General features: G+C 52.1%; 1 protein-coding gene across 5 annotated transcripts in view; it reads right to left on the bottom strand.

Annotated features, from left to right (window-relative positions):
* MYH11 (myosin heavy chain 11) overlaps window positions 1-24819 on the bottom strand; it is a 122593-nt gene that overhangs the window by 52535 nt on the left and 45239 nt on the right. For 3 of the 5 annotated variants that reach the window (XM_042922891.1, XM_042922887.1, XM_042922889.1), the window contains exons 4-8: window positions 21403-21430; window positions 7892-7994; window positions 6368-6388; window positions 4113-4205; window positions 2618-2681 (exon numbers count right to left, since the gene is read on the bottom strand). In XM_042922891.1, the coding sequence (XP_042778825.1) occupies window positions 2618-2681; window positions 4113-4205; window positions 6368-6388; window positions 7892-7994; window positions 21403-21430 (309 nt within the window). The remainder of the gene's footprint in view (window positions 1-2617; window positions 2682-4112; window positions 4206-6367; window positions 6389-7891; window positions 7995-21402; window positions 21431-24819) is intronic. The other 2 variants (XM_042922888.1, XM_042922890.1) reach the window with 1 other exon arrangement.

The following is a 24819-nucleotide window of genomic DNA, read 5'->3' as shown; positions in this document are numbered from 1 at the left end:
CGTTTTCCGAGAGCACACAGCTAGCAGGTGGCAAAGCCATGTGTGGGTGGCCAAAACCACCCTGGCCAAGGGGCTGGGGCTCAACTAGCCTGGGGAAAGGGAACGTGAACACAGCCCTAATGAAGGAAAGGAGGGCCTGTTGCCCTGTGTAGGGGCAGGGAGACCACGGGGGTCCTGGATGGTGGTGGAGGGCACACGGGCGGCTGGGAGGTTGCACCGGGTAGATTTCTTCTCCTTAAGTGTGATGTTGCAGGACTGTGGGGCAGGCCCTCCCGGAGCCCTAAAACCGGCCAGCAATTGCCTCTCCCTCCTGAGCCCATTGCCACCTGTGCGGCCTTAGAAGGCCCGTAAACACCCAGGTCGCCGGCCCACCCCCGGAATTCCAGGTCAGCAGGCCTGGGAAGCACCGGGGGGTCTGCGTGTCGAGCAGGCAACGCAGGGAGCACACTGTCCCAGTCACTGACCCGAAGGGCGGAAGCTGAGGGACGGGGCCTCTGTCCAGGATTTGCCACCAACACCAGAAATGAACAGCTGAGAAGCGTGTGTGAAGGGACCGGAGAACAGACCGTAAGACAGAATCTTCTTCTTCTTCCCCCCGAGAGGGGGCATCTCAGCCCAGAAAGGGCACCTGGTGTCAGCGTGGCTGGGCTGGCTGGAGGCCCGGGGCCCGCTTCCTACCGAACCAACGGGAAGCTGTGCCTGTAAAGCCTCAAGAACCCGAGCTCCACCGGCCGGCCAGTGCCCAGCTCCTGCTCATCCGCACCCCTGTGGAAGCTCGGGGCAGCTCCCAGAGTCGGGCCAGAGTTCCAGGACACCCAGTGAGCCCAGGGCCCAGGCCGGTGCCCCGCCCCCTCCCACAGCAATCCCTGCGTAAGGTTAGTGGTTATAAAAATACCACAAGTTCTACAATCTCTTTTCCCAACAGTTTCAGAAGTTTCTAGATTTGTGGACAGACCACTGTAGACATACTACGAACATTCTAGAAGGTTCTCAATGGCTCTGAGGGAGCCCACTGATAGTCCTGCAGCCAAAGATGTCATTGTTCTCTTACGGGGAACAAAGAGACTACAAAGAGCCTCGTGTGTGCTCAGCGGGTTTTACCGCCAGCCGAGTTTTGGTTTCCAGAAGTTTCTGGGTTTTAGAATCTGTGGACCTATATTAGAAGAGGCCTTGTGAGGCAAAACCACTCTTCATGGCCTGACACAGCAGAGCAGGGGAGAGGACACCATCTAATCCAGGGGATCTGGGGGGCACAGAGCAGAAATGCGTGGCCCTCTGTTCTTTAGCAGTTAGGGTTTTGCTGATTTTAATAGAGTCTGGTTCTCACGTATGACTTCAAGGAGCTCCCACTGGCTGTGGATGCCTCCCTAGATGAATACAGACATCGTAGGCCAGACGAATACTGATTTTCTGGGGGGAAAAAGTCCGAGTGGATTAAAATGGAAAATGACCCAAGAGAGCGATGATGTGACAGCCATGGACGTTCACTTCCGGCCAAGCCCTGGGCCAAGGGCCACGCGGGTCATTTCATTTAAATGACAATTTAAGAGCCGCCCCATAGGTAGGTGCTGTTATCACCCCCCTTTCACTGGTGGCAAAAGTGAGGCTCAGAGGGGCGCCTGGGTGGCTCAGTCGGGTAAGCATCCGACTTTGGCTCAGGTCATGATCTCGTGGTTCGGGAGTTCGGGTCCCGCATCAGGCTCTGTGCTGACAGCTCAGAGCCTGAAGCCTGCTTCGGGCTCCTGTGCTCTCTCTCTCTCTGTGTCCCTCAAAAGTAAATAAACATTAAAAAAAATTTTTTTTTAAATGAGGCTCAGAGAGGTCAAGTGACTTGCCCCAAGCCCCACAGCAAATGAGGCAGAGCTGAGAATGGACGGAGACCTGAGCCACTCCAAATCCCCCCCTCATCCAGGGCACCAAAATGCAACTAGAACATTCCCCAGGGTCCCAGGAGCCAAGCAAATGCTCCACAAGCAGCAATAAAAATACAACGTCCTTGGGCCTGAGAGGCAGCTGCCATGCTTCTCAGTGGATGCGTCACCGGACCATAGACTTGGTCCCCGAGTCCAGACGTTTCCGAGGGGCTCCGCTCTGCCATCCAGATTCTCTCCTTGGGGGCAGATTCTTCCTCCACCTTTTCCTATCTCTGGGCTGGACATCGGTCACAGACCAGCTCCCTAAGCAGCACCAGGGGTCCATGGCTCAAGGAGGATGAAGGCACAATCACGCAAAAGCCAATCCTCAACGGGCCTCATTCTGCCCTTCGTGTGGTTCTAAGAGCCGTACATGAGTTAATTCATTCTCACAATCCGTCTGAGAGGCAGGCAGTATTATCACCCCCACTCCACTGACGAGGCACAGAGAGGTCGAGTAACTGGCCCAAGGTAACTCAGCTAAGGAGAGGTCAACCCAGAATCGAAGGCAAGCTGTTTGGGGTTCACAAGCGGGGTCCGCATCTGTGGGACCACAACAACCCCAGGCAGATTTGTTCTGGAAGGAGCCCAAGAGCCTGGGGACGGAGGGGTCGCTCTGCCACCTTTCTTGGGCCTCTCAGGCTCTAGGGCAGGAGGTGGGTTACGGGGCAGGTCCCGCATGGCCCAGGCTCAGCAGAGGATACACGTCTCGATGTTGGCTCCCACGATGTAACCAGTGACATCGAAGTTGATGCGGATGAATTTGCCCTGCCAACAGGAAAACACGGTTCACGGGGGGCTCCCCAGTCTCAGCTCCTCACCCCCCACCCTGCAGGCAAGTGGAGACATGTCGGGGAGCATTTGGGGGTGGGAGTGGGGGGACAGAGAGAGTTTCTTGCAAACACTCAGAATCTCACAGGTCAGCATGTCGGAAGGAACTACCACCAACTGAGCTGGGGGAGGATCCAGGCCTCCCAATGTGAAACACATTCGCAAATCAATTTCATTTGGCTCTTGCACTGGCCTTTGGCCAGTCATGGCAACCCCCGTTTGTTTATTCATTTAAATTTTTTTTAAATTTTTGAGAGAGCGTGCGTGCAAGTGGGGGAGGGGCAGAGAGAGGGGGACAGAGGATCTGAAGCAGGCTGCACGCTGACAGCAGAGAGCCCGATGTCGGGCGCAAACTCACGAACTGTGAGATTATGACCTGAGCTCAAGTGGGACACTTAAGCGACCGAGCCACTCAGGTGGCTCTGGTTATCCCCATTTTCAAGGTGGGAAAACTGAGGCTGGGCAAGGTAGTACGACCCGCCTAAAGGGATACTGCTCCTGAGAGGTAGAACCGTAAGTAAGGAGAAGGCAAGTTTTGGGGCAGCCGGTGGCTGGAGGGCTCCCTCCCTGCCCCCACCCCAGAAGCATGCTGGCTCAGCCACAACCCACCAGGGTCAAGTTCATCCAGCTGGGAATCAATCCTCCTCTTTGGGACATGTGGGCCATGTCTTCATGTCATTGACCACCCACTCTCAGGGTTCTCCTGCCCCCTCCTTAGGCTCAAGTGAGAAAGGGAGACCCTTAGAGCCCAGGGACGCATCTGTGGGAAGGTGGCGGGGACTCTCAGCTCCCCAACTAGACCACAGACTTCATGAAGGCTGGAACAGCTTCTGCACTGCTTGCTACAATCCTGTGAGCCTAGTGCAGCATCTTAGTACACAGTGGGTGCCTAATAACTAACCGAGCCACTGAGAAAACAAAAGAGAATGGTGCCCGTAAAAGCGTACGAGTGACTGTATACAGTAGGCGCCTAATAAATACTTGCTGAAGGATGTACGTGCCTGGACACAGCGGGGGCCCAATTTGCGTTTTGCATGAGCACTGGGTTAAGCGTCCAGCACCTCCTAGGTGCTCAGTAAACGTCTACTGAATAAATGTCAAACGCCTAACAGGTGCCCAGTATACAACAGATGCTCACTGGCTAACCGTTGAGTGAAGAGCGAGCGAACGAACGAACGAACGAACGAATGAGGGGATGTGTGGCAGGAGCCCTTCCTTGCGGCACCGGAAGGTTGAGGCAGGACCAAAGATACGGAACAAAGTGCTGTTGTGATGTGAGCCCTCCACCCCTGCCGTCGCGGGCCCCCTGCATGCACAGACTCTCCATTCTCGGGCAGGGGAGGACGCCACAGGAGTTTTGCTACTTACAAACCGTGAAGAGTTGTCGTTCTTGACCGTCTTCGCGTTGCCAAAAGCCTCCAGAATCGGGTTTGCTTGTAGAAGCTGCTTCTCCAGCTCACCCTAAAAGTTACCCACATCTAGTTAATGGAGAAAGTGACCTAGACACTGACAGTTCTGCCCTAGACGGATGTTGTCCCCAAACTCTGCCCTTCATCTACAGGTTCTCTCCTATCCTATAGCCTACGCTGTTTGAGACTCCAATGACCATGTCCAGGTTTGCTCAAGGATTTCAGGAGAGAAGCAACTGGCTGGGCTGTCTGATAGCTAGGACACCGGATCCCTAGCAAGGCCACTTTTTGACCAGGGCTTGCTTATCTATACAATGCCATTTCACTCAGAACCGCTGCACAATGTTGGGGATGTCCTTTATATCGTAATGAATTCTGCTCCTTGGAGTTGTGCAGTGCACAACCTGCCCTGCTGTCCACGGTGGTCCTGCTACTGCTCATGTTTAACAAGCATCTGTCTTCAAGCTAAACCACTACAATCCCTCTCCTGACGGTTTTAGTGTGATTTGTTTTTTTAAGTTGCAATTTTTCTTTTCTCAGGACGAGCTTCCTGAAGTCTTTTACGAAAGACAAACAGAGAATACAAAACCTGCGGGGAATACTTTTAACTGACTGGCAGGAAAAAGCTTCAAAGCAGGTTGCCTGAGCTTCATTCATCAGGTTAAATGCAGCTGAGACTGTACACAGCCCACCGGCCCTTTCTGAGGGGGTCTCCTGTGCACAAACGCGGTCATGTGATTAATCATGGCAGGAAAGGGCCAACGAGGTAACGCATGCCGGGAAAGCGATGAGCTGCTTTTGCCTAGCCCCAAAACACGGCAGTTGCAGACTGGTCCAGTGGCCTCCCGTCCAAGCTCCTCCCCCAGGTCTCCCCCGGGGAAAGGCTGGGTTCTGAGGGTTTTTTCCTCGTTCCCTCTGCTGTGCTCCCAGCCCCTTTGCTCGGGCCAGCAGGCCAGGGCTAAAGAGAAGCCAGGAACGGTTCTAGAGGGGGAAAGGAGCACACAGCTCTCTCCCTGGGCCGCTGTACACGGGGAGGGCATCATGGGTAAGCTGTCCCTAAAGAGAACAGTGTTTATTTCTCCAGTGCTCTCTGCAGCTCCCAGAGACGAACCCATCTGAGCGGACCCGCGGACACGTACGAGGAGATCACGGGGCTCTCCTTGGCTGGTGGGAAGAAAACTAAAAGGGATTACTCCTGTCAACCCAAACTTGGGGTCCCAATATCCACCGAGAAAGATTCCCTTTCTAGAATGGGAAATCCAGCTGGTGGGAGCAAAAGATCCTTCTCAGGGGGGCTTTAAACATGGGGGTCTGATCCAATCCATTCATGGTGTGGATGATGAGACTGTGGCTCAGAGAAGTTAAGTGACTTGGCCAAGGTCACCCAGGAGCAGATCCCAAACAAGAATCCCAATTGTCCTTCTGATCCACCCATGCCGTTGCCTCCCAGGAGCTAACTAAGATGGGCTCAGGGTGATCCTAGCACATGCTAGGGCTTCTGAGGGTCTCTTCCAGAATGGGACCCATACGTCAGCCCCCCAAGCTCTGCGTTAGAGATGAGTTTATATCTGCAGAGGTCCACGCAGGACCCTGTCGTGTGTCGCGTAGCTGGGGCCTTACCGTGCCACCAAAGCCAGGGCATCGCAAACCCCAAGTCTCCCGGCTCTGGAGCCTCGGGTCAAGCAACAAGCATGCAAAGACAGACACACACTGCACACACATGCACAAGGGCACACTAGTGCGTGGGGGGCAGGGCTCAGGGAAGAAATTTAGGGAGGAGGGAGGAAGGCATGCCACAGCAGCGCCATTAACTGACTGTCAATCAAGCCAGGGAAGCTTTAGGGACAGGCAGTCCTGAAACGCTCAACCAGATGGGACAGACGCTTCTGGGGCGGTCCAGTCAGGGGAACCGGTGGCAGATGCGTTGGTGGGAAGGGCGAGGAGATTCGCTCTGAACTGGGGACATCCGTTCCTGGCTGGAGGACACCCTGGGGCATTCCGACCGGGGTCCTGCGGCTGGTATACGGGCCCCCACACCACACACTGGCATCCGACCACCGCAGGACTGCACTCCGGGGAACTGGGTCTGGGCTGGGAAACTCGAGGGCCCCTTCTACCATCAGCTACGGGACTCAGTGGGTGCGTCAGGAGCATGCAGGTATAATACACTCCGTGCCTCCCGTCCACATCAGGAAAACACTCTCAGTTACTCACGTAGGCAAAAGATGGGCCTTGCTGTGGTTGAACGATACAGTATAAAAGAAACGTCAGTGTTATTTCAATCACACGCGCGTGGGGGTCTGGAGAATTAGAATTTCCTTTCCCCGCCCCCCGCCCCCCACCAGACAGCCTGGATTCCCCGAGATAACTAGGGAAGCAGCGGCTTTCCTTTGATTCCGTGGCCTTTCGGTTTTGCTTGCTCCCTTTTAACATTTCTCAGCGACTGAGACATCGCAAAAGGCTTTGTAACTGCTGGGGCCGAGGGGGGCTCTTTAAAATGTTATCAATGAGACGCGTCTGAGACGCGTTTGCGCGCACAGAGAACAAAGCGTCTGGCACATCGTAGGCACCTGGTAAAGACCAGTTATTAAGCGTTATTATTTCTTATGTCGAATTACGATTACGGGGAGGGAAGAGACGGCGGGAAGCAATGTTTAACTGCCAGGTAAACTTAGCTGCGGGGTTCTAGGTTCCTACACGCTGTGCCAGAGACAGCGGGGAAAGGCAGGACCCTGAGTCTCCCGCAGGGTTCCAGCGCCCGTGCCTGCTCCCCCAGCGCCTCCGGGCCAGCTGTCCCTGTGACTGAGTCACCTGCGAGGGCTGGAGAGCAAGACCCGGAATGGCAGGAACCGGGGGCCCCCCCAAAGCTGTCCCGAAGCATCCACTCTGCCATCTCCCCAGCCCTAGACCTTGAGACAGAGCGCCCCACTGAGTGTCCCCTCTTGTGGGACAGATGAGTCAGCGCTAAGACAGAGGAGGAGAGGGACGGGCCGAGGAAGGGAGGATTCCAGAAACGACTCTTCTTTTCCTTCCGAGCCCTCAGGCTGCCGTAGCGTGGGTTCATCTGCATGGTTATTTGACAGTCTCTCTCCTCCCCAAGCGTCTAGAAGCCCGGTGGGTTAGAATGACGGCATCGCTCGGACTCAGCATCGGACCCCATCCCACGATGCCTGCCACCCAGCTGATACTCGGGCAACTGAGCTGGACGAAAGCCCAGAGCTGGGTGACGCTGGTATTCCCAGGCCCTGGGTCCCAAAGGGGCACGTGGAAGAGGGACAGGTGCGTCTCAGCTCTAGGGAGTTTACAGCAGTGGTTCTCAATCAGGGGCACCTGGGGATGCCTGCAGAGGTTTTCGGTTGTCACCAGCTGGGACAGCCTCTAGTGGGGAGAGGCCAGGAGGCTGCTCAAAGTCCTACGGCACCTAAGGCAGCCCCACAACAGAGAACGGACTGGTCCAAGATGGCAATTCCCAGTACTGGGCAGCCCTGAGGTGAAGCACGGGCCCTCGCGGGGGCAGGAGAGGGCTCGTCCCGTCTCATGGAACAGGACCCTCAGGACGATGATCCTGGCTGAGGCGAGGAAGCAGCCGGACCCTAAGGGCCCACCCGGGTGGGAAAAGACCACCCTTGTGAGTTGCTGGGGCAAGGGGCCAGTAAATATGGGCCTGGCCGTCTCACCAGAGCCCAGAGACCCGTGTGCTAGGTCACGACCACAAGCACGGAGGGGTGCTGCACTCACCGTGATGCTTGTGTCCTTCTTGCCCTTGTGGGAGGAGGCCACCACGGCCAGGTACTGGATGACCTTCTTGGTGTTTTCTGTCTTCCCGGCTCCAGACTCGCCTCTGAAAGACACGGGAACAGTGAGCCGCTGGAAATCGCTGCCCCCGGTGCTCTGCGGGTACCTTTCTGCAGCTCTGGGTCATTTGCCAGGGAGGCTTGCCCAGGGTCGTGCCACCGGGACGGAGCTGGGCCAGGCCTCAAACGCTGGCCACTCGCTCCATCTACTCCTGAGAGGATGCAAGAAAGAATTCAGATGGCAAGACAGAAAGAGAAAAACTGAGTTTTCCCACCAAAGTCCAAACTTAGGTTTATTCGGACTCCTCTGTTTTTTTCTTAAGTTTATTTATTTATTTTGAGAGAGGGTGCAAGAAGGGGTAGGGGCAGAAAGAGAGGGAAAGAGAGAGAATCCCCAGCAGGCTCCTCTCTGTCAGCACAGAAGCCAACAAGGGACTCGAACCCACAGACCATGAAATCATGACCTGAACCCAGAAAGAACAGAGCAGAAAGAACACCGAGTTCCTCTATCCCCCTGGAGCTCGAGGTGCACAGCCTCCGTCACCACCAACGTCCCCCACCGGAGTGTTACGCTTGCTAGAATCAATGAATACACTGACACAGCCATCACCCAGAGGCCAGAGTTCACCAGAGTTCGCTCTTGGCGTTGTGCGCTCTATGGGTTTGCACACGTGCCTAATGACACGAACCCACCATTATAGAACCACACAGAATAGTTACTCTGCAAATCATCTACTTTTAAGACATCACTAGCTTTGTTACCAATAGAAAGATCAGGCAAAGGGCAGCCTTCCAGGAAGGAGATAGGTACCTCTCACAGTACCAGAACCTAAAGTCAAAGGTTTAGAAGCTTCCTTTACAGGTTATCTTACCAGCTGTTGGGCAGATATAAGCCACTTCATCCTCTGGTGAAGCCCACTCTGATTGTCAGGTGGCTAGCTAATGATCGGAGTCAAACATCAAAGAATGAACCTGGTTGAAGTAATTCACACTAAAGTGTAAATGACTGATACATTCAGATGAGCAGAGCATTGTTTTTTTTTTTTTTTCAAAAGAGTACTCCTAGAAAATGAGCAGATTTTTTTTTTAATCAAATGGCTTTTTCACACCACCTGCCTCTCTTGGCCACCAAGGATCATCATAGTGGGACTGTTTAATCTGAGGTTTCCAGATACTGCCTCTAACTCTCCCATTCTTTCTAGTTAATTGGAAAGACAGGGCCTCAACCAAAACTTTCGTCCCTTCTTGTCCTCCCCTCTGGTTTTCTTCTCTTGACTTTCCCTTATTTGCCCAGACTCTGATTTTCTGAGCTTGCTGAATATTCTGAAACACAAGAGAGAATTTTTGTTAAGTCTGGAAAAGAATGCGTCTACCGCGAGGTCAGCTCAAGGTTGTACACGCTGAACTGGTGCCACAGCACTAGGTCAGTCCCTGCTCTTTTTTTTTTCCTAATTAGGAAAGAAAGAAATGAATTTGCCCTGCCAAGGACCCGTTAACAACTTTGCTCAGGGCTAAAAAAGAAACACGTGCGCTGAATTTCCGGACCTAGCACCGCGGGGACCGACGTCCAGACATCAGGTGTCTGATCTCCAGGTATGAGGACACATCCTCAAGCCAGCCTCAGTACAGCCCTCTCCCTCTTCCTAATGGTCTTTATCCCAATGGCCACATTATTTCATGTGGCTTCAGAGGCACTTTGTGAATGGGGAGCTGTGGAGTCATTATGCCCATTTCTTCAGGAGGAAAGAGTCCAAACCAAAAAAAAAAAAAAAAAAATTTAAGGAGAGAGTTGACTTTTTTAGGAGTAGAGGCCCTACGCTCACCGTTTCACACGCGTTGTCTCCTTTACCTTCCCTCCCCTAATCCTGAGGGTAGGACATATCACTTCCTGGTTATTACAGAAGCGGAACTCTGGCCCAGAGTGGGTAAGCAGCTTGCCCTAGGTCACACAGCGAGGCAAGGACACAGTCAGGTCTCTGATGCCGATGCCATCAGGACTCTTTCTACTGCATTTTGCCCAGTCATTCCATAAGACAGGCACAACGCTCGGGAGACTTGCTTTAGCACTAAGGCCAGAAGAAGGGCACAGGAAAAGGAATTGATGTTTGTTGAAGGCCTACACTCTGCTAGGCACTGGGCTCACGAATCTTTTCATAAACCTCCCAACAACCTAATGAAAGACTCACTGATGATCCCCATCACCCCCCTGGGGAAACTGAGGCTCAGAGAGGTTGAAGGAATTGTTGGAGATCGTGACTATTCCTGCTATCACACAAAGAGGTAATGGAGAAGAAGTGAGGTCTTGGTGTGGGTCTCTTCGATGCCACAGCTGCTGTTTGCCCCGTTGCCTTTTTATTTGGTAAGTGAGAAGAGAGGATGGAATGTTGAAAAGACAGAGTGAAACCCAGAGTGAAGCCCTCTCCATCAAAGGGCTCTTCCATATATGTGGGAGTCTTGACTTGCCTTGGCAGGCTCTTTGAAAATGTAACCAGGGATCAAATGAACCCAACTACTCAGTCATTTACACCTTAGTATGAATTACTTCAATCAGGCTAACCTCAGAATACTTGACAGACATCATCCGGGCTGAAGTGGCTAGCTTCTGATCAGAGCAAGAAGGAGAGAAAATCTGAGCGTGGGAAGTCACCTTGGCAGGTGGTCCTGAGCCTAATTCAGATCTGAGGCAAGAGTCAGGACGCAGTATACCCAGCGTCCAGATCCCCAGATGCTCTCCTTTCCCATTATAACCTCCTCATTTTCCATCTTTGTTTTTAGCCTCTCCTGCCTCTTCTCTTTTACAGCAAAGATGTGGCATGACCATGATTGTGGCCTTGGCCTTCCACCTTACAAGGGAGGGGAAGAGGGACATACGCTCCAGGAATCAGCTCCTCCCCCTGTGGACTGCTTGGCTCAACAATTTCCAAGTTTTATTGATAAAAATAAATTGTCTTGGGAGGTTGTGCCAAAGAAAACACCCCGAGCTCCAGGCTCATGGGTGTCTGAAGATTGATGTGCTCTGGGCTGCTTTCAAAATATTAGTATCTTTGCTTTTTTGCCCTCTGATCTCTGGGGGTGAAGATGCCTTCCTGATCCTAGCACCCTAAACCGCTGTCCTGTTTCATAGGGCCCTTGCTGCCTGGTCCCCTCCTCGCGACCGTGCAAGGCCTCCTGGCCGTGTAATTACCCCACTGCCCAGTCCTGCCCCAGCGGCAATGATCACTTATGTTGCTGCCATCTTCAAATTCTTAATGCTTTTTGAATAAAAGGCTCTGCATTTTCATTTTGCATGATTTTACACATCATGTTGCTGGTCCTGGATCCCAGGGCTGAACCCCATTTACAAGCCCATTTCAGCCTGCGGTCTGCCCTTGGCATCAAAGCCAAATTAGCTCTGGGTTTCAAGCTGTTCAGTCCCCAGTCCTCAGGTGACTCCTGCTCCTGTCCTCTAGCTGTCCAACTCCTACATACCCTGCAAAGCCCAGGTAAGCATTGCCTCCCTTCTGAATACTGCCTCTAGGCAGAAGCAATGCCACCTTCCCCCGAAGCATCAATCAGCAGAATAGCACAATGGGCTCCAAGGTGAGACTGAGTTCAAATCTCTGCTCCGCCAGTTACCGGTATGACCTTGGGCAAATATAAATCACGTCCTATTTTCCCACTGGATAATCCAGGAGGTGGCAAACCATTCCTGTGAAGAGCCAGACAGTCAATACTTTAGGCTTCGTGGGTCATGCAGTCCCGGTCCCAACTACTCAGCTCTGCCGCGGTAGCAGGAAAGCAAGTAAGCACGGCTGTGTGCCAATAAAACTTTATTTACAAAAATAGAGGAGGGCCTCATTTGGCCCACTGGTCAGAGTTTGCTGACCCCTGGCTGTATCTCCTCGTGCTCTCCTGTCCATTTTAAAGTTTAAAATCCTCCCCAGGGCCTAGAAGACCCCCTTACCGCCCTCTGATCTCCCCCTCCCCTACTCCCTTCTCTCTTAATCCAGCCCCTCGTAACACACGGTTACTCCTTGAACACACAGCTCTCTCTCAACCCAGGGCCACTCCACGCCTCACCTATGCTCCCAGGTTTACTCGCACTGTATGAACTGTTTCCTAGACCAGACAGGACTCGGGTCTAAAAATTAGATTTGCTCCCTTTCCAGCTTCTTGACTGCATAATCATCTGTAGCAAATTGTTAGTCCCAACTGGGCTTACCTTGACCCCTGCTACTTTGTCAAAGCTCATACCCTGCTACCAACATGTTGGTCCTCAAATCACTCTGGCTGATTTTAACAATGGCCAAAATGAAATTTAATAAGCAGAGCTAAGCTGATGACAGTTCCGGGGCGACTGGATATATTTGCAAATAACAGCGGAATGGTTGGGATTGCCTTTGCAACAACAGCCAAAGCCTGCTTGTTATTCCCGCCTCAAGTTAGTTAACATACAGTGTAGTCTTGGCTTCAGGAACAGAACCCAGTGATTCATCTCTTAGACATGACACCCTGGGCTCATCCTGACAAGTGTCCCCCCTAATGCGCATCACCCATTGAACCCACCCCCTGCCCCCAGCAACCCTCAGTTTGTTCTCTGTATCTAAGAGTCTCTTAGCGTTCGCCTCCCTCTCTGTTTTTCATCTTATTTTTCCTTTGCTTCTCCTATGCTCATCTATTAAGTTTCTCAAATCCCACATAGGGGTGAAATTATATGGTATCTTTCTCTAACTTATTTTGCTTGGCATAATACATTCTAGTTCTAACCATGTTGTTGCCAATGGCAAGATTTCATTCTTTTTCATCACCTAGTATTCCATTCTGCGTGTGTGTGTATGTGTGTGTATACACACACACATACACACACACACTCACATGCCACATCTTCTTTATCCATCATCAGGTGATGGACATTTGGGCTCTTTCCATAACCAGCTACTGGTGCGGCCAATGCCTACTTACTGGGCACTGGCTAGGGGACAAGGAGACTGTCCCCACCCTCACTGAGCTCCCATTCCAGGAGAGGGAGACAGACCCTAGCCAAGGAAATAAGCAATTAGGGTCATTTGAGGGTCTGTTATTGCCGCCAGGGTGGCATGCTGGGGGGCTGAGATGGAGGGGGGGCCATGGGTGGGTCGCCAGAATGGGAGCAGAGCCCTACAAAATGCAAAGGAGCCCTGCAGGAAGGACCAAGGGTAGGGGGCAGTCGGCAGAGGGGACAGCAAGGGCAAAGATCCACTGCAGGGAAATGCTCTGCACACGCAGGGAGCAGGGAGGAGCTGGTGTGGCTGGAGCGTCAGGAGGGAGGCGGGTGGTGGTAAGTGATGAGGGAAGAAAGGGGCCAGATCACGGACAGTCTTCTCAGCCGCGGTGAAGAGTTTTGCTTTCATTCCAATGAGTACAGGAAACCATTTCAGGAGAGGAATGGGGCTTGAGGACCCGTGACGGAAACATCAAAAGTGCAGGCAGCTGATTCTTGGGGGGGGGGGGGGGGGTGGCGAAGAGTGGGGCTCACCAGGAGGCAGTGGCATTGCTTTCTCTCTTACACAAATTAATTCATTGAATCCCACAAACACCCACCCAGCGGAGCACCTATTGCCCCATTTTACAGATGGGGAGACTGAGGCTCGGAGAAGTTAAGCGACTTGGCTCTGGGAGCATACAAGCTGGTTGGTCAAAGGGCTGACCTCAAAACCCAAGAGGTTTGACTCTGAAATCCACACCCTGCTGTGCCATATGACTTCTCACAATGAGTAGCTATGGAAGGAAGGAAGGAAGGAAGGAAGGAAGGAAGGAAGGAAGGCAGGCAGGCAGGCAGGCAGCCAGGCATGAATGAGACATGGTCACACTGGGGAGCAGGGGAGCACGGCTGCAGGAAGTTTAGTTAGGGGGCTACCGCGGTGGTCCAGGCAAGAGGTGAAAGGAGCCTGAACGAGACATGGGCAGAATCAGAGGAGTGGACAGAGGTCAGAAACTTCAGAACCATGCTAATGCAGAAAACACTAGCTATAGGCTATTTAAATTAGTTAAAGTCAGTTAAAAAAAAATCCAGCCCCTCAGTCACATGAGCCACGTTTCAAGTTCTCAGCAGCCATCAGCACACAAAGCCTTATTGGCCGGCACTGTTTTATTTATGTATTTTTTTAAATGTTAATGTTTATTTATTTTTGAGAGAGAGAAAGACAGAGCATGAGCGGGGGAGGGGCAGAGAAAGGGGGAGACACAGAATCTGAAGCAGGCTCCAGGCTCTGAGCTGTCAGCACAGAGCCCGACGTGGGGCTCGAACCCACAAACCACAAGACCATGACCTGAGCCGAAGTCGGTCGCTCAACCGATGTTGTGGGGTGGTTCCCTTTTCATCCTCACGGCCTCTCCATAAACCCGGCTCAGAGAGGTTAAGTGACCTGTGCAGGGTCACACAGGTCGGAAGCCATCTGTAAGTAAGCCATACTCTTCCCTGCTCCTCTCTGGTACAACGTTAAATCCATTCACTCAGCAGATGTGGACAAGAAATGCCATGTCCCTACAGATGCCAACGAGCAATGCTGTTTCTTCCTGGGAACCTTGGGAGGTGAGAGGCTCTCACACACATGCCTGGGGCACAGGTGCTCCAAAGGCTCCCCCCAGCTGCTCACTCTATGACCTTGTTTTATGTGCCTTTCTGTTTAAAGACCTTTTACCATATATATTGTTGATTCGCTAACATCGAACTCATGGCCAACAGCCCTGTAACTCATGTCTGAATGAAGGTCATCCAACCCATGAATTTTCTCTGTCGGACATATCCAACTGTCTTGTGCTTAGGAAGCCAACACTTCAGGGCGCCTGGGTGGCTCAGCTCCTTAGGCATCCGACTTCGGCTCAGGTCATGATCTCACAGCTCGTGATTTTGAGCCCTGCGTTGGGCTCTCCACTTTCGGGGCAGAGCCTGCTTCGGATCCTCTGGCTCCCTCTCTCTCTGTCTCTGTCTCTCTCTCTCAACGATAAATAAACATTTTAAAAAAAGGGAAGACAGCACTTCAGCTGGAGGCTTGGGGGGCATTATCAACAGCGAAGTCACCAACCAAAAGCCACAACAATGCAAAAACTGTGGTGCTAAATCTAGCATGTGAGGGACACTTGTTCACAGCCAGAGAGCTGAAACAAGGCGGCAGGGTTCCCTCAGCTGGCAGGCCACTCAGACTTTTCCTGGCTCTGCACGTGTCCTCGAATGCCCACACAAGCACCATGAGTATCGGTCGGAGGTTACAAATGCATATCAGCAAGTAGCAATGAATTCGCAAATATGGCATCTGTAAATAATACGGACTGATTGCACGTATATCCTTATATACACGCTTACATTTAGTTCTTAACTCCGGAAACAATCAAAGCTACAATCCACGGGGTGGGGGGGGGCGGTTAAATAAAATACGGCATGTCTGGGCAGTCACTAGGAGGAGGGACACTGGTTTATGTCTGATGAGATACAACACACTTCGAGGGCACTGCTGAGTAGAAAACACAAGGGCAGACCAGCACGCACAGGAGGCAGCTGGATCCTCCTGGGGAGGGGAAAAGACCCGCGTAGCCCCGGGAGCACCGGGTCAGCGTTCTCCTGCGGCAGAAGTTGTCTGGGGCAGAATCACAGCCGCCCCTCGAATGGTGAGAGCCTTCCAATTTGCCACAGTCTCCACCACTCCCTATTGTGCTCCTGGCCTAACCCACCCCTTCCTGTCACCTGCCAGGCTCCCCTGAGCATCTGCCTCTGTCAATCCTGGTCTGGGGATACAAAGAATGTTTGTAAGCAGCTATCTGTAGAACCCCTGGCCACGCCTAACAATGCATCAAGATAATATGGACACACTGATCATGAATATGAATTGCTACCATTCATTGTCACTCAGGACATTTCTTCCCCTTGCTTTCGCTTTTGTGGCTGAGCAGGAAGTGGCACTTGCGAACGTAACTTACAAGCAACAATTCTGTTCACTGCGCACAAAACGGCATCACCGGGCCCTGCTCTCAGTGCTTTCCATGAATTAACCCACTGATTCCTCACGACTGCCCTGTGAGGTGGGTATAGTTGTCCATTTTGCAGGTGAGGAAACTGAGGCTCAGACAGGGTAAGTGGCTCTCATGGCAGAGCTGAGTCCAGGACGCCCTTCTTCCCCGTCTAGCTCACGGGCTGCCCCTAAAGTGAAAATCTAGCCTGTCCTAGAGCCAAAATGGCTTCATGTTGACCTGCTGAGGGCATCAAACTGTCGTGACGGTGTCACTTAGGAGCGTAAAGGACCCCAGTACCTCCCCCCACAAAATGCTTTACTTTGTCAGCCAGGAGAGTCGGCTAACAGTCTGAGGACCCCCATCCTGGGCTGGGCTTGCTCCCAGGCGAGGCTCCCCAGGAGCTGAGACCAGGGGCCTCTCTTCAAGCCTTGCAGGCACAGGTAGCCCCAGAAGTCTTTCTGCCACAAAGCCTGCACCCAGGGGTCAGCAATCTGGGGGATGAACCAGACATTCCCACTGCAAAGTGTGCATCAGAATCTCCTGGACCCCCTAGTCCTCCCCCAGCTCATGCCTCCCTCCCCTTCCGGGCTCCCAAACGGGCCCCAGAGGGGTGGCATTTTAGCTCCTTTCTTCTGCTGGCAGGGACCCTGCTCCCAGGGCCACGCCACCCCCTCTCCACCCCAAGGCAGACGGGCGCACGCAGTTCCGATCCAGCCATACCCTCGGCGTCCCCTGCGAGCATGCCTGTGACAGTGTTTGCCTCCCTCCCAGCTCACTGGCTGGACTACCTGCTTCACAAGCGCCCCACACTAGATAAAAATGCAGGAGCGCCCAGCCCTGCCCCAGGCACCGAGTCAGAAGACGTGGTATATATACACAATGGAATATTACTCAGCCATCAAAAAGAATGGAGGACACCTGGGTGGCTGAGTCAGTTAAGTGTCTGACTCTTGGTTTCGGCTCAAGTCGTGATCTCACCGTCCGCGAGTTCGAGCCCCACATCGGGCTCTGCGCTGACAGCTCAGAGCCTGGAGCCTGTTTCTGATTCTGTGTCTCCCTCTCTCTCTGACCCTCCCCGTTCATGCTGTCTCTCCCTGTCTCAAAAATAAATAAACGTTAAAAAAAAAAAAAAATTAAAAAAAAAAAAAAAGAAACCAAACAGATGAACATAGGGGAAGGGGGGCGGTAGAGAAGAAAGGGAAACAGACCACAAGAGACTCTTAATGATAGAGAACACACAGGGGTGATGGAGGGGGAGCGGGGTGGGGGATGGGCTAGATGGGGGATGGGCATTGAGGAGGGCGCTTGTTGGGATGAGCACTGGGGGATGAATGCAAGTGATGAATCACTGAATTCTACTTCTGAAACCAACACTGCCCTGTATATTAACTAACTAAAATTTAAATTAAAAAAATAATCAAGGGGCACCGGGGTGGCTCCTTCAGTTAAGCATTTGACTCGAATCAAGCCATGATCTCATGGTTCGTGGGTTCAAATTGACCGCACAGAGCCCGCTTGGGACTCCTTCTCTCCCTCTCTCTCTTCCCCTCCCCCTCCAAATAGAGTAAATAAACTTTAAAATAAATAAATAAACCCTGACTCTGCCCCCCCCCCCAAAAAAAAAAAAAAGTCTCTGGGTGAAGCCAGGGGATCAGTTTCTTGGTCTCTTGAACCAGTCACTAAGGAACCAATGTACAGCCACATCTGGGGACAGAAGTCTGGCAGGACCCACACCCAGGGGTACCTGAGATGGCTTTACGCAGTACATGGTCCAAAAGCAACCTGACCAGGAAAGGGGCGATTGGCTCAGATATCACTATCAAACCCAGAAGTTGAACCTGCACCGGGTGATGAAGGTCATGTTAGGTCACCTGGATGTCACGTGGATGTGAGGTACCCCCTGGCACGGTGGGGTGAAGGAGGCACCTCACTTCTGTGTCATTCTCCCCCAAAACCATGACCTCCATCTCATGACCAAGAACATCAGACAAATCCAGACGGAGGGACGTTCTACTAAATCCTCCATCAGTCCTCAAAATCAGCAGGGTCATGAAAAACCAGGAACGCCCGAGAAACTGTCCCAGCCAGGGGACACTCAGGCAGACATGATGATTCAATGTAATTCTGGATGGGATCCTGGACCAAGATAATACTGGAAAAACTAGTGAAAACTAAGGTCTACAGTTTAATAATAACATTCCGGGGCGCCTGGGTGGCTCAGTCGGTTGGGCGGCCGACTTCGGCTCAGGTCATGATCTCAGGGTCCGTGGGTTCGAGCCCCGCGTCGGGCTCTGTGCGGACAGCTCAGAGCCTGGAGCCCGTTTCAGATTCTGTGTCTCCCTCTCTCTGACCCTCCCCCATTCATGCTCTGTCTCTCTCTGTCTCAAAAATAAATAAACATTAAAAAAAATTAAAAAAAAAAACAACAAAAAAACCCACAAAGAATAATAACATTCCAACGGGGCGCCTGGGTGGCTCGGTCAGTTAAGCATCCGACTCTTGGTTGTGACTCAAGTCACTATCTCATGGTTCGGGAGTTCAAGGCCCGCATGGGGCTCTACAGTGACAGCACAGAGCCTGCTGGGTATTCTCTTTCTCTCCCTCTTTCTCTGCCCCTCCCCTGCTCGCTCTCTCTCTCTCTCTCTCAAAAATAAATAAAGAAACATTAAAAAAAAAATAGAGCAGGGTGCACCTGGGTGGCTCAGTTGGTTAAGTGTCCGACTTCAGCTCAGGTTATGATCTCAAAGTTTGTGGGTTTGAGCCCCGCATTGGGCTCTGTGCTGACAGCTCGGAGCCTAGAACCTGCTTCAGATTCTGTGTCTCCCTCTCTCTGCCCCTCCCCTATTCATTCTCTCTGTCTCTCTCAAAAACAAAAACATTAAAAAGAGAGCAGAAGGGATAAGGGGAGACGGGGTGAAAGCAGGAAGCTTACATGGGAGGGAACACCAGCCATAGGTAAAGAACCCAGTGGAAAACCTTTGGAAACCCTGTAGTTTTATAAGAGGCGATGTTGTCCCTGGGCTCCGGAGAGTGGCAGAAGGCTGCTGTCAGCCTGAGTCACCTCCCCTGGAGGAGAGAATGACCCAACACTGGCATCTCCCACCAATGAGTCTGAGCAACCCAGTGGGAAGTGCAGGGATGGGGGTTCCCAGGTGGCTCATGCAAGCCCCCCCCAGACCCTAACAGCACCAGCATATGTCCCCAAGTGGCACCTCTGGGCCCCTTGAATGGTCAGAAAGATCTGATCTGCCTCTTGTCCACACCCTCACCCCAGCCTGTAAGGCCCTGCTCTCTGACCACATCCTCCTGCCCATCCCCTTCTGACCAGCCCTTTCGACTTTCTCTGTCCCCCAAAAGGCAAATGGTCCCACACCCCATAAACTTTGCCCTTGCTGTTCCCCACATGAAACTCTTCTCCCAAATTCTCCCAGGGTTTACTCATCACAAAGATTTGAGCTCATGCTTTGTAAGTGGTTGAGCCAGCATGGGCAGGCCGCAGATCTTTTCCCCTAAACCAATGCACTAAATATAAAAGCCACCAGCCCTGGGAATGGCTCTTCCTAGAAAGAGGGCTTCTTCTGGGGGACATGCTCAGGCCAAACTGATCTCTCAGTTTCTTACTTAGAACATGCTGCATCTGACCCCAGGGCCTTTGCATGTGCTGCAACCTCTCCCCTCCCTTCTTCTTTGCCATTTCTGCCCAGCAGAAGAGGGGCACCTGGGTGGCTCGGTCAGTTAAGCATCCGACTCTTGATTGTGACTCAAGTCAGGATCTCATGGTTCGGGAGTTCAAGTCCCTCTTCGGGCTCTGCGTCGACAGAACAGAGCTTGCCACAGCGCTACTTTGGAGAGGCCTTTCCTATTTTCCCCGGTTTGAACAACTCCCATTTACACATTCTCCTAGTTCCTAATATATTTCATTCTTTGTAACTTTCACAGTTTGTCATTATACATCTACTTCGGTGATTTAAAAAGTGTGTATGTATTTTTTTTTTCTAGTTTCTGAAAGGTCGTCCCTTCACAGGGTGAAGCAATAAATTCAAAGAGCATAAAAGACAAGTATGTGACTATTGTCCTCCTGCTGTTTCCCTCTTGAGAAAAGGGATCCTTGAGAAGAAGGATCCTGTTTATTTTGGGCTCATTCCCATCTGCCTCATGGTCACCAGGAGGCCTGGCCCACTCAGTCTGTTGGGTAACAAATGATGGAGGGAGTGATACAGGAGTTCAAGTGGGAGCGAAGGGTATGGGCCTCTGGTTGCTGCTGTAACAAATTACTAGAAACTCGGCATCTGTGACCACACAACTGCGGCAGTCAGACGTCTGACACGGATGTCAGTGAGCTAAAACCAAGGTGTTGGCAGGGTTGTATTTTCTTCAATATTTATTTTTGAGAGAGAGAGAGAGAGAGAGAGAGAGAGAGAGAGGAATCGAGAGTTTGAGAGAGAGAGAGAAAGAGAGAGAGCGCACTAGTAGGGGGAGGGGAGGGGGGGGCAGAGGATCTGAAGCGGGCTCTGTGCTCACAGCAGGGCCCGATGTGGGGCTCGAATAACCATGAACCATGAGACATGACCTGAGCCAGAGTTGGATGCTTAACCAACTGAACCACCCAGGCATCCCAGCTTGTATTTCTTCCTGGGAGCTCTAGGCAGGAGTCCAGCTCCTTGCCTTTTCCAGCTTCTAGAAGCTGTTCTCATCCCTGGCGTCCTCTGTCTTCAAAGCCAGCAATCTTAGGTCAAGTTCTCACGTTCCATCTCTGGCCCTCTGCCCTGATGTCTCCCCTCCCTTCTACTTTTAAGAACCTTGTGATTATATTGGGCCGTCTGGATAACCTTGAAAATCTCCCTATCGTAAGGTCAGCTGATTAGCAACCTTAACGTCATCTGCAACCTTCACTCCCCCAGGCCACGTGACCTGCCATGGCCACGGATTCCAGAAATGAGGATGTGGAGATCGCTGGGTACCCATCGCTCTGCCCATGACGAGAGGGGTGTTCCTGAATGTCAAAGATTCTCCGAATGGTTCTAAACTGAGTAGTAGCTTCTGACGACGTCTTTGGGGCTTCACCAAAGACACAGTGACCCCAACCACTAAATATGGCACAAATGTGGTTGCTGATCGTGATCGTTTAGGGCAGTAGTTTAACTCAGGCCCAGATTTCCTCCCTCACAGAGATGCCCTCTCCCTTCACAGGGCTGTTATGCAATTAGACGCAAATCCGTCTGTGAAATATTTGCTTCAGGGCCTGGCACGCAGTAAGCGTGCACCAAATGCTCATTTTAGAAAGGCAGAAGGGGCAGAACAAGACGGCACCAGGCATCACTGATGGGTTGGCTGTGCCGGCCTCAGCATGAGGCCATCCGCTGAGCAAACGCAGCGTTCGCTCTGGGCCAGATACCTCGAACGCATCAAAGAGCCCTGCCCTCAAGGACCTTTTTCTTCAGTAGGTTGGACCTCAACTGTAGAAAAACAGGAAAGACGAGTTCCACTTACGTGCACAGAATGGACTGGTCCTCTCGATCTGAGAACAGAAAGGAAAAAGGCCGTGAATTAGAATTAGCTCCTAGCTAATGGCCCTCCCCAGCCCCCCTCCCCCACCCCCGTCCTAAACTCCTGCTCACTGGCCCCACCAAAGGTGGCAAGGGGCCAACTGGGCTCTTTGCTCAAGGCACAGGGGACAAGAGCAAAGCCAGGAGGGCAGCAAAGCCCTTTTAGATACTCTTCCCTACCCCTGAGAGTCCTGGAGGCGGCCCCAGAAAGCTGCTGGAGTCTGACTAGTTCAGAAGGCAGTGGGCATCCCAGCCCCACCAGCTGTGGGGGGGTCCCAGGAGCTCACTCTGCCAGATAGAACAGACTGGGGTCCCACTAGGCCACTTTCCAACTCTGTGGCGTTGGGTGAATGGTCTTCACCCCTCCGTGCCTCAGTTCCTGCACCTGGAATGTAGGGAAGTAGACAGTTTGGGTTTGAAAACCTAGCATTTTCCTTTTCTGGGAAGACCATCCTGTGTTCCTCTAGGAGACGTGCCCCCGGCCCCACCCCTGGCATCATATACCCCATTTTGGTGGGGCTGCCCCACTCGGTCCCCCAGCCAAGTGGGTGGGGACGCACAGCAGGTGGACAGAGCCCCGAGGGGCCTTACTTCCTGCCCCCAGATCCCAAGGAGCCCGTCCCTGCCATTTCTGAGGCTGGATCGCCAGTCTTCCCACCCCATCTGTGAGCCCCCTGATAATCCTGCATTCATTCCTTTCCTAGATAAGGTGCCAAGTCGGTCTCTGTTGCTGACCACCAGAGAACCCAGGCAGGGGACACAGGGCATCGTGAGATTAAACACGATCAAGCAAACGCTACAGATCACCTTCTACTCTTAAAGTGGCCACTTCCTCTCCTACGAGGGATACTGGGAGAGTTACGGGCACCTTCAATCCTTGGCGAATTAACCCAAACTGAGAAATCAGAGCATCTTAACGCTCTCCCACTTTAGAAGTTTGTTAAAGAGTCCAACGTAAATTTACCATGTGATCGGCTCTCCAGTTGTTGGCATATACCCAAGAGAACTAAAAGCCTGTCTCTCTCCAAGACGGACCCCTGAACATTCACAGCAGCATTATCGTAAGAGCTAAAAAGTGGAAGGGACCCAAATGCCCATCACCCGGTGAATGGATAAACAACAGGTGGTCTATTCATACAAGGGAATATCATTCAGCCATAAAGACAGTGACGTACTTGTCACACAAGCTACAACACGGATGACCCTTGAAATACTGTGCTAAGTCAGACACAAGAGGCCACATATTGTAGGACTACGTTTACACAAAATGTCCAGAGTAGGAAAATCCATAAAGTCAAAAAGCAGATCAGCAGTTGCCCGGGGCTGGGGGTGGGGTGACTGCAGATCGGCATTTGGGGTTCTGAAACCGGATTAGGGTGATGCTTCCATAATACTGTCGGTTTACTAAAAACCTCTGAAAAGTTTACCCTTAAAATGGGTGAATTTTTGGTACGCAAATATTATCTCAATAAAGCCATCTTTAAAACGCCAGTGCCCTGGGGCACCTGGGTGACTCAGTCGGTTACGCGTCCGACTTCGGCTTAGGTCTCAATCTTGTGGTTCATGGGTTCGAGTCCCGCATCGGGCTCTGTGCTGACCGCTCAGAGCCTGGAGCCTGCTTTGGATTCTGTGTCTCCCTCTCTCTCTGGCCCCCTACTGCTCATGCACTGTCTCTCTCTCAAAAACAAATATTAAAAAAAAAAAAAATAAGCCAGTGCCCTTAGAGAAGACCCGTACTCCAGAGCAGGGCGACCAGCCTGGCCCACCTCCCACCCTCGGTGCCCATGTGTCCTTTACTTCAAAGTGCAGTGACCCCACGAAGCGTATTCTTGCTTTTGTTCAGATCGCTCCTGCTGCACAGGCCTTCCTTTCTTTGTTTCCTGACCACCTCCTGGTCCCTCAGCCTCAAAGATGACACCTCTTCCAAGAAGCCTTCCCCATGGAGAGGGAGCCAGGGGATGGCTTGGCTGTAAATCTCCTTCAACAACGTCAAGCTTCCACAGATAGGTAACCTTGCTAGAGACACTAAGCCCCAAGCAAAGCCTCCAGCCCCCTCAGTAATGTCGGCCTCCAAGCTCCTCCCAGGCAGAACTTCAGGAGCTGTCACTGGTTCCTGCCCTTCCCTAAGACAGATATGACATTTCGTGCCCCTGGTCCCATGGTAGTTGTGCTCCCCAAGCACTCGGTCCCAGGTGGGCTTTTTTCCATTGCTTGTGTCTGTGCCCCCACAGGACCATGAAATCCTCAGGCAGAAGCACCCAGTTCTGGAACTCTCTTCCTTCAGTCTCTAGACCTCCCAGCTCCCCAGCCCTGAGCTCCAGATACAGAAAGTTTAGCTTGTTAAAGCTACCCCCCAACCTAGAAGAAGGGCACTTCTTGATGGGGAAGCTCAATATAGGTGCGAAAAATTGACTTGTTTATTCATTCATTCAACAAATACTATCAGACATGATGGCGAGCCCTAAAAATATCCCATAGTAGCAGGTAATACATAGCACTTCCTCTGTGCCAGGCCTTGTTTGAAGCACTGACCTGTATTAACACATTCAGCCCTCGCACACCCTAGAGATAGGTTATCTTATTCCCATTACACAGATGAAGAAACTGAGGCACATAGAAATCTTAAAAGTTGCCCACAGTTACACAGCAGTGGATGAGGCAGGATCTGAACCCAGCACCTACTATTTGTTGGGACAGACACAGTGGCAGGCACTTCCTACGTGTGACCTTTGATCCCGACCCTTTCCAGGTTGAGGTAAGAGAGGTTGGGTGGCCCAAAATGAGACGGCCACTTCGGTGACTGACTATGGTTTTGAAGCACTGTGGGTCAGAGTGTGGGCTCTTTCTGCTTCCTGCAGTACAGGAGACAGAGCATGGGTCCTGAGGGGCTCAGGCTGCAGGGGATCCGGGAAGGTGCTGGAGAACAAGACAGCTTGGGGAGACCAGCACGGCCCCAGCCACGTGAAGGAGTGAGGGCTCTTCCCAGGCCAGGAAAAAGCTATGCTCAAGTCTAGGTGGAAGAAGGAACCCAGGCATGAAAGGGTCTCTGCATTGGAAGGATCCACTTCCCAAGAATTGGATCCTAAATCTGTAAACCTGTCCTACCACCACTGTCATGGTCGGTCTAAGAACCATCTCATCCCGCCCACATTGTCTATCTCCCTATACTGGAAACAAGTTTTACTGTGGAAGTGGGGGCTTGTATGTTTTGTTTAACATTGTATCTCCAGTACCTGGATGGATGGATGCATGCATGCATGCATGCATGCATGGACAGATTAATTGGTAGATACATGGATGGATAGATGGATGGATGGATGCATGCATGCATGCATGCATGGACGCATGGATGGATGGACAG

Source organism: Panthera leo, chromosome E3, assembly GCF_018350215.1.
Source record: "Panthera leo isolate Ple1 chromosome E3, P.leo_Ple1_pat1.1, whole genome shotgun sequence".
Taxonomy (NCBI): domain Eukaryota; kingdom Metazoa; phylum Chordata; class Mammalia; order Carnivora; family Felidae; genus Panthera; species Panthera leo.
Note: the sequence above shows the minus strand (reverse complement) of the source record. Positions and strands in the feature narration are given on the sequence as shown.